The sequence below is a fragment of the Sebastes umbrosus genome, chromosome 15 (genome assembly GCF_015220745.1).
Source record: "Sebastes umbrosus isolate fSebUmb1 chromosome 15, fSebUmb1.pri, whole genome shotgun sequence".
NCBI classification, from domain to species: Eukaryota; Metazoa; Chordata; class Actinopteri; order Perciformes; family Sebastidae; genus Sebastes; species Sebastes umbrosus.
The window spans coordinates 28,970,246-28,985,190 of NC_051283.1; the positions used below are offsets into that span (position 1 = coordinate 28,970,246).

Below are 14,945 nucleotides of genomic sequence, written 5' to 3' on the forward strand. Positions count from 1 at the left end.
CTTTGTCTTATGGTAAATAAATTAAATATGTTTTAGCTAGTTTGACAAAACAATTTAAACATTTTTAGACGTTTTCTTGGGCTTTAGGAAGTAAAGATATTTTTCACCAGTTTAATAGTGAAAATAATTGTAACTTTCAGTTCTAACATATTATTGTTTTTGCTTTAAAGTGACGTTATTTGAAACACAAAGAGGTAAAGCAGAACTAACTTGCTTCATACCTTTTTTATTATTATCAATTTATTTATTTTTATTTTTTTATTATTTATTTTTATTTTATGTTGGTTTTGTTTCATTTCTGTAGTCCTTTTATGTTTGTCACAGCTCTTTGTTTCTGTTTTCACTATGCTTCTTTTGTATGTAAATGTTTTTAATGTTTTTAATGTTACTATGGATACTGTCATTTTGAAATAATAAAAAAAAAGAACTTGCTTCATACTGACGCCATGTTAGACACTACTAACTTTACTATTAAAGTACTAAATCCACATTTATAATGGTTTGTTTCGACGTACTGGACCTGTGGAATAAATGTACATTACAAACATATAAACAACCACCGCCCATTTTAACAAATTAAGCTAAAATAACAGCCAGAAACGACGAATTTCAAAGAAGTCACATCGTGTTTTTTTTACTTTCGTTTTCAACCTGAAGTCAGAAAAGTCTCAACTTACCCCCGTTCACCGTCAGTCCTGTCCCCAAAAGGACAAAGACTGCGATCAAATTCATCTTCACCTCAAACCAGTCATGTCTCATCGATAAAAGTCGACTTTTATCGGACAGTAGGACCGGGTTTTGTCTCCGGGTTTTGTCTCCGGGTTTTGTCTCCGGGTTCAGCGCGTCCGTTCTGCTGCTGCTTCCTGCTTTTGTTGACTCGCTGCTCTACATGGTGCGTTCAGGGGAGGCTCGTAAATTAGAGACGCGTGTCGCAATCCAGTTACATCCAACTTTCTCAACACTTTTAACGACTTCAACTCGTGCTGCTATTCCAAATGGATTAATTTAAGTGTAACAATAAGCATTTTTGTCAAACTTTTAGTACTGTATTTATATTAACCATATATATGCATTGACTGGATAACCCAATCAATAAAGTATATCTATCTATTTATTTATCTATCTATCTATTTATCTCAAACAAAGCAAAGGGAGTACATTTAAAAAGTTGACATAAAATATATAAATACAAAATTTATACAAAATAAATTAATTTTCTGTACTACAGAAAATATGTGATTACACAACAGTTGACTAAACAATTAATCAACTAATCATTTGAGCTCTATGCTTTATATTTCTTTTCTTTTTTTTAAATCATCTTTTTCATTCTTTTCGTATTTTTTATTGTATTGTAAATAAAATAAGAAAATTAATGTTATATAATATATAGCCTTATATTTTTTTCATACATTTTCAGTGCAAAGGAAAGGTGTCTGAAAAAAGCACATATAACACATATTACCAACCATGATATCGTTTTAATATTGGCCTAATCTGTTATATGTATGGATTAAGATTACATATGTAATATAATAATATGATAATATACTGTTATAACCAGTATGATTGATAAATTAGGATCCATTGTTACAGATTAAACTACCAAAAGTTTGCACGTGAAGTATTTTCATACTGTTGCTACTTTTACTTGAGTAAATTATTTGATTACTTCTTCCACTACTGATCATTAAGAAACAATATGAAGCTAGAGACATGAAGTAACTAGCACTGCTGCTCTGTGAGAATCATCCAATCAGATACTACAAAGAACCTAAAGAATCCATCGGTACCAGCCAGGTCATACTAGCTTGTCATGAAGGAGGTTAAATAACGCTCCAAACTTACGCAAAATTTTGGCGAGGAAAAACTGTCATGGCCATTTTCAATGGGTCCCTTGACCTCTGACCTCCAGATATGTGAATGTAAATGGGTTCTATGGGTACCCACGAGTCTCCCCTTTACAGACACGCCCACTTTATGATAATCACATGCAGTTTGGGGCAAGTCATAGTCAAGTCAGCACACTGACACACTGACAGCTGTTGTTGCCTGTTGGGCTGCAGTTTGCCATGTTATGATTTGAGCATATTGTTTTATGCTAAATGCAGTACCTGTGAGGGTTTCTGGACAATATCTGTCATTGTTTTGTGTTGTTAATTGATTTCCGATGATAAATATATACATACATTTTGCATAAAGCAGCATATTTGTCCACTCCCATGTTGATTAGAGTATTAAATACTTGACAAATCTGTTAAAAGACAAACGCGTTGTGGAAGTAAAATTCTCAGAAATATAGTTAAACATGTTAATCGGTGATAAAGAATATTGATCATATAAACATGAATCCAAACAGGAAGTGATGTTTATCTGAGACTGAACTGATTCCTCTCACGCTGCTTCAGGCCTCGAGAGCCTCTACAACCTGACAGCGATGACCAAGATGACTCTACGCGTCGACCTGAGAGACAAAGACGAGGCGGTGTTCGCCAAATACTCGACGTTCGAGCTGCTGAAGAGAAACTACAAACTGAATGTGGGCGGATACAGCGGCACTGCAGGTGAGAGGAGGTCGGCGGGGTCGACTGGCGTTTTTATTAAAATGTGCTGAACTCTTTCCTGTAACATCTCCTGAAGGAAACCAGAGACTTTCTTTCATTTTGTTCTTTTATTACTCGTGTCTCCTCTCCCGTTCACGCTCTCAGGCGACTCTCTCAGTTACCACAGCCAGCGGATCTTCTCCACCAAAGACCGCGACCTGTCGCCCTTCATCACCCGCTGCGCCATGTCGTACCGAGGAGGCTGGTGGTACAAGAACTGCCACGAGGCGAACCTCAACGGCCTCTACGGCACCAACGTCAACCACCAGGTAACCTCGTCACTCACACCGGTTCAGGGATGTTTGGGTCAGACGTAGTCGGGTAAACTGCAGGTGACGTGACAGGACATTATTCTTCTTACTGTAATTATGTTAGTGTGGACGCGATCTCTTCACACCTTTCTGGTTCGGTTAAATCAAACTCTGGCGTGTTTGCCAGTTTACTTTGGTTCGTTTTATCTGGTGTGAATGTTGTCAGTCGAACTCTGGTGCGATTTGTTTGGTGGCGTTGACGCAAAACGGACCGACCGCAGGAGTTTATGATAGAAGTAGATTTGTGATTTCAGCATGAAGTTAAAAAGCTAAACTGCAAATAAATCCACCTGCAGATGGTGAACTTTTAAAGGTTTAATGTGTAACTTTCCACATTAAAATGTCTAAAAACAACTAGACCTACGTTATACATGTTGTTGAGTTGTGTACTCACATCATTCCCAAACAATTTTCAAACCAGAGAAATCTGTAATTTTAATCAAGGTAACTGTGTTTGTCGTCTTGACTTTACTCGTTGTCTTGCTTTCCTCACTTCTGTTTCTCTTCTCGTGCACTGATTAGTTTAAGCTTAACAACCAATCAGAAGGATTTCTCTCACCAACGAGCGCCGCCGCCGATTCAAAATGCTGAATCGGCCGAAAAACCTCCAACACGGGCAGACTAGAGCCGACGGTGCGGGACACACCGCAAAAACTAGACCGACAGACGCTCACCGACGACCTAAAACTGTCCGACGGCCGACCGTCGGCTTGGTGTTAATTAGAATGAGCTGTTTATACCTACATAGGGAGCGGGTCCTCTTCACGGAGTCTGCCATGTTGCACCGCCATGTTTCGAGTCGATAACGTTACTCGCTGCTGCCGCGCTCTCTCTCTTGCTTCACCACTCACTTTCCACATACACACACACTCTACACACTGGCGTGTTTTCGTGTCGGCCACCGTAGCTCTCCAACACGCTTGGCACACGGGAGAGGCTTCAGCTGGTTGCAATCTCCTCACCTCACCGCCAGACACCGCCAGATCCTACACACCGCACCTTTAAGAAGAATTATTGAATTAATAAATATAAATGATGTTTTGTCAGGGTGTGATCTGGACCGCCTGGAAAGGAAAACAGTTCTCCATCCCGTTCACTGAGATGAAGATGAGACCAGCAGCCTTCAGTCCTCCAACCGCAGGATGAGGACGAAGACGAGGATGATGAACTGATGAACACATGATGGACAGCAGTGTGTACATACATGTGTGAACACGCACACTCTCATTTTAACAGGGAGCCTCGCTCTCACAACAGAGGAGGGATGAAGACGTATTTTTTCATTTGTATAGAGGTCAGTTATCAGTATGTTACTGTAGATTGTACAGTTTTATTCTTCTTTTTAAAGCACCACTTTCTTTATATTTAAAGGGTCAGTTCACCCAAATTACAAAAACACACACACACCACCGATCAAAAGTTAGTATTCAATGTAAAAAACACACACACACTACCGATCAAAAGTTAGTATTAAATGTAAATGCAAATAATACATTTGGTGAATTATACTGTTTTTTTTATCTCTGTTAGAATAGTTATTATTGAAGGAAAGAAGATGAATCCGAGTCTTCTGCCACCACGTCGACATGTAACGCAGGATCACCTCTACAGGTGTAAATGTAGCCCATGTTTGCAGCACTTTAATCTTTTTCTTTGTCTCCAGGTTTGACGGACCAAAACTGCAACTTTTCATTGTTTTTGATGTAAATAAATATCAGCCAGTTGCCAAAGAGATATACATGCAGAATCATTATTAAATCATTGTTGTTGCTGGTCAAGCAAAAAAAAATTTGTGTTCTATTCAGGAAATAAATAATTGTTTTGAGCTTGATGTTTGTTTGACTTCATCCCAAAACAACAAATGTATTTTCTAGCAGCACACAGCTACACTGTTCTTTTTAATCTTTTGATGTTATTTAGATGATTTAGATGAAGTGTCGGAAAATACTCTTTTAATACCACAGTGTAAAAATATTGTGTTACAAGTAAAAGTACTGCATTCAAAATCCTACTTCTATCCTAACGTACGCATCAGTAAAATGTACTTTAAAGTATCCAAAATAAGAATACAGCATTCAAAATGTTACAAAATAAAAGTACACAAATATTAGCATCATGAACTTAAAGTAACGTTAACGTTGCCAAAATTAAAAAGTACTCATGTAGAATGGTCCATTTCAAAATAATGAATAATACAGTATATTATTTGTATATAATACGTTGTATTATAATATGTTTGAAGCATTGCTTTAATATTGCAGCTGGTAAACTAGATATAGTTTACAGTGCTGTATAATAAGATAAGATAAGATAAGATAAGATCAGATATTCCTTTATTAGTCCCACAGTGGGGAAATGTGCAGTGTACAGCAGCAAAGGGGAAACAAAAACAAGATGCACCAGCTAACACAGTAAAAAAAGAGCTAAACAAAGTGTAACAAAATATGAACCATTAAAATAGAAGGAAGTATAAAAATAAGAGCAGTATATACAGTATTGACAATATCATTCATAGATAAAAGCCAGTAAATTACCAAAATAATCTGTAAATGTAATTTCTTTCTTTTGCAAACAGTATTCATTTTGGATAAAAAGTGATCAAACCCCTCATTTAAAAACTTGTAATTTCCTCACAATAAATCCAGCACACTAACAAGATATATTTCAGTGACTGGAGCAGATTTTATCGTATTTTTGCACATTCAAAACTTCTAAAATTCTCATTCTACACGCGCGATAAATGATTAAAAGCAACAACACATGGTGTTTTTGTTTAAAGTCCAAGCTTAAACCTAAATTTTAGCCTACTTATATAAAACCAGTGTATATAAATTACAACACGTCTCAATAGAGTGCTGCAGGGTTGATGTATATTTGTAGGCCAACCAGGAAGTTAGCGTCGCCTTGGTTCCCTCGACAAAAAGCCAACGGGATTGTTCCACTGGGTTTTGGAGTAAAATAGCAAAAATATTAAAAATAAATGTAGTCATTAATTAATTGATAAATGTGACATAAATTGATATTTCTGTTTTAATTTGCTTATTTATGTATTACTCTAAGTATTAATTCCCTTATTATTTACTCCTCTGTTTAATTTTCCCTTTTATTAATTTATGTATTTATTTTTTATTCATTATTTTTGCTACATTTAATGATATATTTATCCGGTCATTTATTTATTTATTTTTGATTTTGGCAGGTTACGTCCTCCATAGTTAAGGCAGACAAGTCGGCGTGATGACGTTTAGTAAACTCATTTAGCCACGCCTGTTTTAAGACATTTAAAACCTTCAAAATTCACGGGTGTGATATTTACTCGCGTGTTTTATGTCGTAGAACAAAATCTCTTCAGCTTGTGTTAATCACAGACCTTATTTCAGGCATCGAACTAAAAATCCATTAAAAAACAAAACACTGACTTCCAGACAAAGGAACAAGAAATGATAAATATGCTATCTCATTTCTGGGTTTTTGGACTCATTCCTGTAGCACTCTATAAGAAGTGGACGTAGTCAGCGTGACCTCACCCATTGGTTTGTGGACTGCCGTTTTGAAGCCTTGAGTTCGGCATTTTGGCCGTCGCCATCTTGGTTTTTTGCAACCAGAAGTGACGCGAGAGGGTGGAGCTCAGTACAACCAAACACTGAAAAATTATTTTAAGGTGACCAAAATGTTATAATTAATGTTTAATTAACTTTACGCCGTGGTAGCGACCACAAGGTAGCCCCGCCCTAAAGCATCCCCTGCTTTATGGTCTATCTGACTCTAAATGGGACCATCATTTACTAAATGAACATCATGCTGTATTGAAGACTTGAAACTAGCGATTGAGACCATAAACTAAACTAATAAATCAAGTGAGAAGTAGGGTCCACCACCCAGGCAAACTTTTCTCATCACTTTCCTGAATCTCCACCTGACCTACAACCTCCTGATCAAAACAAGCCTAACCTAAGTTTAACCCATTTCAGACGAGCAATAGAACTCTATTTTAGTTCTGATCAATTTGTTTTCATAGAAGTGCCACAACACAAGACCGTGTTGATGCTGTTTGAATATTTACTGAAGTTCAAACTCAGTCCCTGTACTGCCCGACAGATTTACCCTAAACCCATTTAAGAGACTTTTTTGTTGTTGTTCTTGTTGATTTCCAGATTCTACTATTAGTTGTATTATTGGTTAATTTGGATCCAGAGAGCACAGTGAGGCTTGATGTACTCTGATGGAAATGATGTTATTCTCAGACTTCCTCTGCATTCCCCTCCAGGAGGCTGGCGGCTTCAGGGTGGAGTTTTGGTTGCTATGGCCTGCAAAAAGTGAACAGAAGTGATATTTTATATATACAATAAGACACTAAAAACATAGACGCTTGATGCAGCTTTCAGTCAAAGATACTTACCAGAGATGCCAGAGTCGAGAGACCCACCTGAGCCTGTGAAGAAAAGAGAATTATTTAGATGCAGTATGTGTGTAGAAACATGCAGATATCCTGCTTTTGATTCATCAATCGACTGGAAACTAAAGATAAAATGTGCTGTCTTACTGAAATCATGAGCTGTGATTCAGCGTCGGCAGAGGATGACCACCTTTTTTATGCTAAAAGCGTTGTTTTTTTATGCACTGGTCAAATTTGAGATCATGGGCTATTTTACCTCCATAACATGTCTTTTTTAGACTAGTCAAAAGAAAACATCCAAAATACACATTTAGGTGTTTATTTTACTACTTTGTCTATTTACATCTGTAGATTTCTACTAAATTCACCAAAAGTTAGCGTTAGATAATGCCTCATTTGCATATTTAAAAATACAATTTAAAAAAACTTGTAATACAAAAAATGATTGTCTTAATGTAAGTAATCAACCGGGGAAGTTTCATGGTGATATCTATTAGTTCTTTTTTTTTTTTTACCATATTCACAACGTCTTCAAAATTAATGAAATTTAACAATCCACATATTTAAAGGCTGTTTTCTCAAAATTAGTTTTTTCTCAGACTTTGAGCCAGAAATTTCCACTTTAGTAGCACTTACATCCACCAACCTTTCCAGATTCATTCCTATCTATACTCTCAAGGCTTTTACAGAGGAGTTTGTTCCTACATAAGATAAGATAAGATATTCCTTTATTAGTCCTGCAGTAAATTACTAACACAGTAAAAAAAGGAGCTAAACAAAGTGTAACAAAATATGAACCATTTAAATAGAAGGAAGTATAAAAATAAGAACAGTATATACAGTATTGACAATATCATTCATAGCCTGATTTATACAACATTTTATTACTAAAAACAGAGAATTTTTTTTTTTTTTATTATGATTTATGGAGTAACAAAAAGAGATATCCTTGCATATTTAAACATACATTTTCAGAAAACTTGTAATACAAAAATATCAGTGATCAACTGGGGAAGTTTCATAGTGATATCTATTAGTTAAAATGTTTACCCTATTCACCTGTAGTGTCTTCAAAATGTATTAAATTTAACAATCCATATCTTTAAAGGACGTTTTCTCAATATTAGTTTTTAACATAAATAAATATAAATATAAATAAAATAAAAGGGGTGGTGTAGGCTTTCAGAAATGTTTTACCATTTGACACATACAGTATATGAACTACCACATTAATATTCATAATATGGGGAGACAATCAACGATTATATGATTTAATTCATGTATTTTAATGTAATGAAGCTTAATGCAAAATTGCGTCTTTGCAACATATTTCTAGAAGAATAGACTTACCAGTGAGAGCTTTGTTCGCCTCGTCAGTGTTGCCGTTGCTGTTGTTACCATTCACATCTACACAAACACACACACAGGAAATATTAAGGCCCATCTGCTACAACCTGTTTTTATACATATATATTTTTTACATTGTTTTTTTTTGTACATAATTACATGATTGTTTTCAGGCCCATCAACCCCACACATGAGAGATCATTTAAAAACAGCCACTACCAACAGAAGCCAATCACTTTGTTTGCCAAGTGATCAAGCCATACTCTTTTCATCCAGTCTTTGTTTGCCCTTTTTTAAAATCTAATTTATGTGATAAACTTAAATTTGGTTTGACCAGACTTTTGGGTTTCCTCCTTCAAGTTGTAAAAATATAAATGTCATTAACACAAAAATACTCAAAACTTCAGGAATAAAAGTTTATATAACTATAAATAAAGCTTTAATAGAATCTATAGCAGAGAAATAAAACACTTACTTGAGGAAGGCGTTACATTAAGGTGTACAGCTGTTAATAAAAACACACAAAAGTTAAAACACACACATATACACAACAAACTATTTTTATCCATTTTAATATTTTTGGGATAATCTCTGTAGGTTGGCATTATTCAGTGTTTTTGTTAACCACCTTTGTAAAAATGGTTACAGCACATGACGTCCCAATCAGTGGACAAAGATACTTACCACTGTAACCAGTGCGATCGCTGTCGAGAGACGGATTTGACCCTGCGAAGGAACGAAAATCAATTTAGGTAATTTACAAAATGCAGCATCACTTATTTTATTTTTACCAAAATGATAAAAGACAACTTATATAACTTAAATTAGATCTCACAAAGCACTAACATAAACATACAGCACATTAAGATTAACACTGTAATTGTTCTACTTATTCTGTTGGATGTCTAATGCTGACTTCACGCCAAGCGTGAAGCAAACTTTTTGCGCGCCGTTCCGTCAACCTAAAGCTGCATGCTAACTCTGTCACGGACAGGAAACGTTATCGTATTGCGCTAACGCGATACAGCACCCATATACTGACATTTATGTTAAATGCATTGAAACGGCCCCGATGGAGCTGACCATGGATGGATAAAGAGAACGGAGCTAACGGGAGAGCTAGAGACCACCTTGGAGAAGTTAGAGGAAGTAGACACGTGGGACTACGTCCTGTTTAAGTCCGTTAACAAAGGGAACTGTATAAACAAAATACATCTATGTAAATAAGATTGATTGGATTATATTCACCAGAAGTATAAAACATTACATGTCCCTTATCAATCAAAAAGAAAATGCCTCTAATCTGTGAGGGAAATGTCTTTATTCTTTGACTTTTGGGTTGCTGCAAAAAAGACTGACTTAAGACAGCGTGGACTGAGTTTTATGACCACCTTACACTAAATGATCAAAATCACAGGAGCGCACCACAACTCTAGCAAAACTCATGATTTTATTCATTGGAAATATGTCTGCTACAGTGAAGTAAAAAAATGGAATAAATAATTCCTGACAATGACTGATATATTTGACTTCCAGACATCTCTGACTACACACATGCTGAAAATCAAACATCTTTACTGGATTAATTTAGATATTTTTCAAAGTAAAAGTCCCTAGAAGTGTATGATTCAACTTTTCCCCATGGTCTAGTGTTAAAAAAGTTAACAAATATCACAAAAATTCGTTATATCGAATCGCAATACTTCAAAATCTCAATACATATCGATATTTTAGGTGTCTGCAATACATTTAGCTGCTGCTGTTGCTTTGCTCCTGGGCTGGTAAACTCCATCTACTGTAGGTAATACACCGACTATGGATAAGTATCTCAGACAACCCCACTTCAAAACCCCCAAACTATCCCTTTAATGTGAAATAAAATAGTTGCCTTTGTCATTTTTGCATAGATTTCCTGTAAATAAAGACAACAAACTGTGTAACTGATCATGGATGATATGGTTTAAATCTGCATAGTCTTTCCATTGGCTGAGCCTGCTGACCTTTAAATACACAGTGGTAAAATTCACAGTCAGTAGTTAATATCTTTGTGTTCGAGCAATATGACTTAAATTGTTTATGAAAATAACACTTTATTTAAACTTTTATTCTCTCAATGTTGATGTGATGAGAGCAAGCTTCATGGTAGAGAAAAAAACACATTCAATTATAGTGTGACTTATAATAAACACTTTTGCCACATAATGATTGACAGGACGGCTATTCGATGTGACCTCTGAACCCCTCATGAAGTCCATCATAAAATAATAATAACAGACCTTTGCTCCTGATAACGACACCACATCTTAACTTGTGGCTGAAAAGACTGCAACATCAAGTACTTTGTAATTGGTGTAAATACACTATATTGAATACTGCATTACAGTTTATCATCACATATCAATGACTTTGATGTGTCCATGTTGGTAAAATGTTCCTATGAAGCTTAAATCTCGATATTAAATACAGAATTTGGAACAAATATATTCCCCTCTTCTGGTATCTTGCTGTTGAAAGAGGACAACAGTTATATATATATATATACTGTATATATAATATAATAGTTAAATATTGCACCTACCAAATTTTTTCCACAAGACGACCAGCACCACAGCGATACCGATCACGGCCACGACCAGGCCCCCAACCACGCCCCCAACCACGCCCCCAACCACGCCGCCGATGATACCTACGTTAGAATCGTCAGGAAGTGAATGATCTAAAACACAGAAAACATTCACACTAGTCATTTATTCAGTTCACATTCAACATCATTTCTATTTGTTAAGTTCAATTTAATAATCTTTCTTGTGGCTTAAAGGTACAAGATGTAACTTTACACATTGAAATGTTTAAAAACAACAAGACCTATGTTGTATATGTTGTTGAGTTGTGTTCTTACTAAGGCTGTCAATCAATCATTTTTCATCTGTTCAAAATGTACCTTAAAGGGAGATTTGTCAAGTATTTAATACTCTTATCAACATGGGAGTGGACAAATATGCTGCTTTATGCAAATGAGTGTATATATTTATTATTGTAAATCAATTAACAACACAAAACAATGACAGATATTGTCCAGAAACCCTCACAGGTACTGCATTTAGCATAAAACAATATGCTCAAGTCATAACATTTACATTCACACATCTGGAGGTCAGAGGTCAAGGGACCTCTTTGAAAATGGCCATAACATTTTTTCCTCGCCAAAATTTAGTTTTGAGTGTTATCTAACTTCCTTCATGACAAGCTAGTATGACATGGTTGGGTATTATCCCGTTGACTTTGACAGCCGTAGTTCTAACATCATCCCAAATGTTTCCAACAATTTTCAAACACAGAGAAATCTGTAATTTGAATCAAGGTTAACAGTGCATTTCATTAGTAGGGCCCTTTGATTTCCGCGATGCGGAAAACACGGACGGAATCTGATGATAAAAATTGAATCAGCTGTAAAACGCGGAATTTGCCGAAATATGAATGCAATTTATTAAAATCAGTAAGAAAGCGTTTCTTACCCCAAACCTCCTCAACATGTACCCCGGATGCATCATGTTTCACTTCACAGGTGTAATTGGACACGTGAGACTTTAAAATCTCCACGTGGTCTCTTCTCTGGAAGGTGCCGTCGCCGTTTGGTCGAGTACCCGTTGTAGTCACGCCGTCCTCTCGAGTTAAATTACGGTCGTCCCTTTTGATCTGCAGGATGATGTCTTTTGGGTAGAAACCGGTAGCCAGGCACATCAAAATGACGTTTTTCTCGACTTTGGCTTTCTTTGTATACACGAACACCTTTGGGGGAGCTGGGAGGAGAAACCGTAAAGTAAGATCATATTTGTAAGTTTTTAATGTTTAATAATAACACCAGTATGATACAAAAACACATACTAGTGATTCTAAAACTAGCAACATCAAACACCACTGCTGAGACTCATACTTCATTTTATAATTTCAGGTCTTTCTTTTTTAGATCATGCTCGTAACTGAATGTGACGTTTGCGAGGGTTGGGATCCAATAGCTGGTGTTGTTGCCGGTATACCGATACTAGAAAGGTATCACGACACCCTGCCGTTACAAACGGTACGATATCCCGTTTTATTAGTAGGCTGGCAAATTACATTAATTAGGCTGCCATTAAAACTGTGGTGTTTCTGCCTTCACAGCCAAAACAAAAGGGGATTTCAGATCTCAAATTAATCTTTGAGTTTTAGTGATGTCATTTTTAACTTTATTTAGAAATGCTGAGAGTTGAACCTGAGTGCATTTGATAAGGGAATCTAGAGAATTTAAATTTAATAAAATACTATTGAACCATGAATCATAGTTTTTTATGTTTTTCGATGTAAAATGATGATGGAAATGTTGCCACATCTGGAGCTGAAAAATAAAGAAATGGTCACATGCTGGCACCCCCTTTTAGAATATGCAAGAAATTCATTTTGTCAGTCGTCTGAATAACACCATTTTTAGATTTTGTGTGAATCCCAATTGTTTCAAGACCATTTAGTTCTATATTTCAACAACCTGCATAATAGTCCTTCCATCACCAAAGCTACTTCTATTATCTCTAATAATAATGACAATAAAAATAAAGAAATGATTTTCAGTCATACTTACAGGCACTTTGTGCTTGCGCCCCCTCATATGTCATGAACTTGCCCAACCAATCTATGCACTCGTTCTCCAGGTAGCCTTTGGTGTATTCTTTTAGCACCTGGACATCATCCCACTTCCTCTTGGTCTGGAGTGCTGCGTAAATCGGGGCGACCCAGACCGAGTTGGCGTCGTCGAAGGACAGGAAGTCGTTTCCGTCGTAGCTGTACCTGTCAATGCCGCGGTAGAACTTCATCGTGCCGTCGGACTGCGTGTCGCCCTCACAGCCGTGCATCCACTGGAGAATATGGACGTCTGAAACCGGAGAGAGGAGCAGGACGGTGACGCCAACAACAACACGCAGACAAGATGAAGAGGCGGGTCACATTTGGATATTTGTGGCTTTCTGGTTTAACATTTAAGAGTAACTGTGACTGAAAATCTCTTTAACTGCCCTCTGTGGTTAAAAGTTTCAAGACTGTTTCCCTTCTGACCCCACCCAGCATCACTGATATGTGTGTGGTTAGAAATTAGCTCTGTTTAACCTGGAACCACACCCAGCAGTGATGTCACAGGGTCCTGGAGTACACCTGGACATCACTGCAGCAAGGTGAGCTATGGGCTACTGCAGAAACATGGCGGTGCAACATGGCAGACTCCATGAACAGTAGATATAAACGGCTCATTCTAAGCTAACAAAAACACAACAATTCTTATTATCAGATTGATTATACACTAAAGAAAACATACGTATTAATATTATATTCCATTTCTGCCAATAGATCCCCCTAATTGTTACACACTGCTCCTTTAAGCGCATCAAAAAATACAATTAAAACAGTTTTATTCACGCAGACTAGCAATAATACCTGCCTCAATAACATTTATCTCATGGAGAGTTATTACAGATTCTATGGTCAATAAAAAGTGATCTTACCGGAGTCGTTCTGTCTCATGCGTTTCATCAGGATGTCGATGTTGACTTTGAACCACTGCTGCTTGCTCTGGCGGGACTGTGTGCCTTTTTCCCAGTAATCTACACGCAGTTTGTCTTTCATCCAGTCCTGTTTGGGAACTTTCACCGGGTGATCGCTGTCAAAGTAGTCGATCATCCTGCTGTCCAGCTGACCCATGGCTGTGAACTCATGGATGCCCGGGAGTCCAACAGGGTTTTTGGAGAAGGCCGTGTAGGTGTAAGTGAGGGAATGCTTGTCTGAGAGTCACACAGGTAGAAAGAGACATATTTATTAGACAAGGCAGTAGATTTGACTCATATGTTTTGAATGATCCAAATATTGGGGGCTGGGACGATTCACCTATCTCCTGATTCGATACCTTCACAATACTTGGATGCTGATTCCATATGTGTTGCTATTTTTTAAGTATTACGATTCGATATTACAATTCATTGAGATTTTTGATAACTTTTTTAACACTAGACCATGGGAAAAAGTTGAATTATACACTTCTAGAGACTTAATGAAGGGAATTAATACAGTAAAAATGTTTGATTTTCAGCATGTATGTAGTCAGAGCTGTCCTGAAGTCAAATATATCAGTCATTGTCAGGAATTATTTATTCCATTTTGTTTATTTCACTGTAGCAGACATATTTCCAGTGAATAAAATCATGAGTTTTGCTAGAGTTGTCATTAGGTGGATCAATCTGATACCCTAAGCAGCAATAATTTTAATTT

At 36.6% G+C, this 14,945-nt stretch overlaps 1 protein-coding gene across 21 annotated transcripts in view; it reads right to left on the minus strand.

Moving 5' to 3' along the window:
- LOC119502946 (patr class I histocompatibility antigen, alpha chain G-like) overlaps positions 1-14,945 on the minus strand; it is a 48,720-nt gene that overhangs the window by 28,937 nt on the left and 4,838 nt on the right. For 3 of the 21 annotated variants that reach the window (XM_037794281.1, XM_037794283.1, XM_037794294.1), the window contains exons 2-7: positions 14,186-14,461; positions 13,273-13,563; positions 12,173-12,457; positions 11,236-11,373; positions 10,546-10,569; positions 9,342-9,383 (exon numbers count right to left, since the gene is read on the minus strand). In XM_037794281.1, coding sequence (XP_037650209.1) covers positions 9,342-9,383; positions 10,546-10,569; positions 11,236-11,373; positions 12,173-12,457; positions 13,273-13,563; positions 14,186-14,461 — 1,056 coding nt within the window. Of the gene's footprint in view, positions 1-6,814; positions 7,222-7,313; positions 7,347-8,355; positions 8,532-8,648; positions 8,718-9,132; positions 9,163-9,341; positions 9,384-10,545; positions 10,570-11,235; positions 11,374-12,172; positions 12,458-13,272; positions 13,564-14,185; positions 14,462-14,945 lie in introns of those variants that run through there. The other 18 variants (XM_037794289.1, XM_037794290.1, XM_037794284.1 and 15 more) reach the window with 16 other exon arrangements.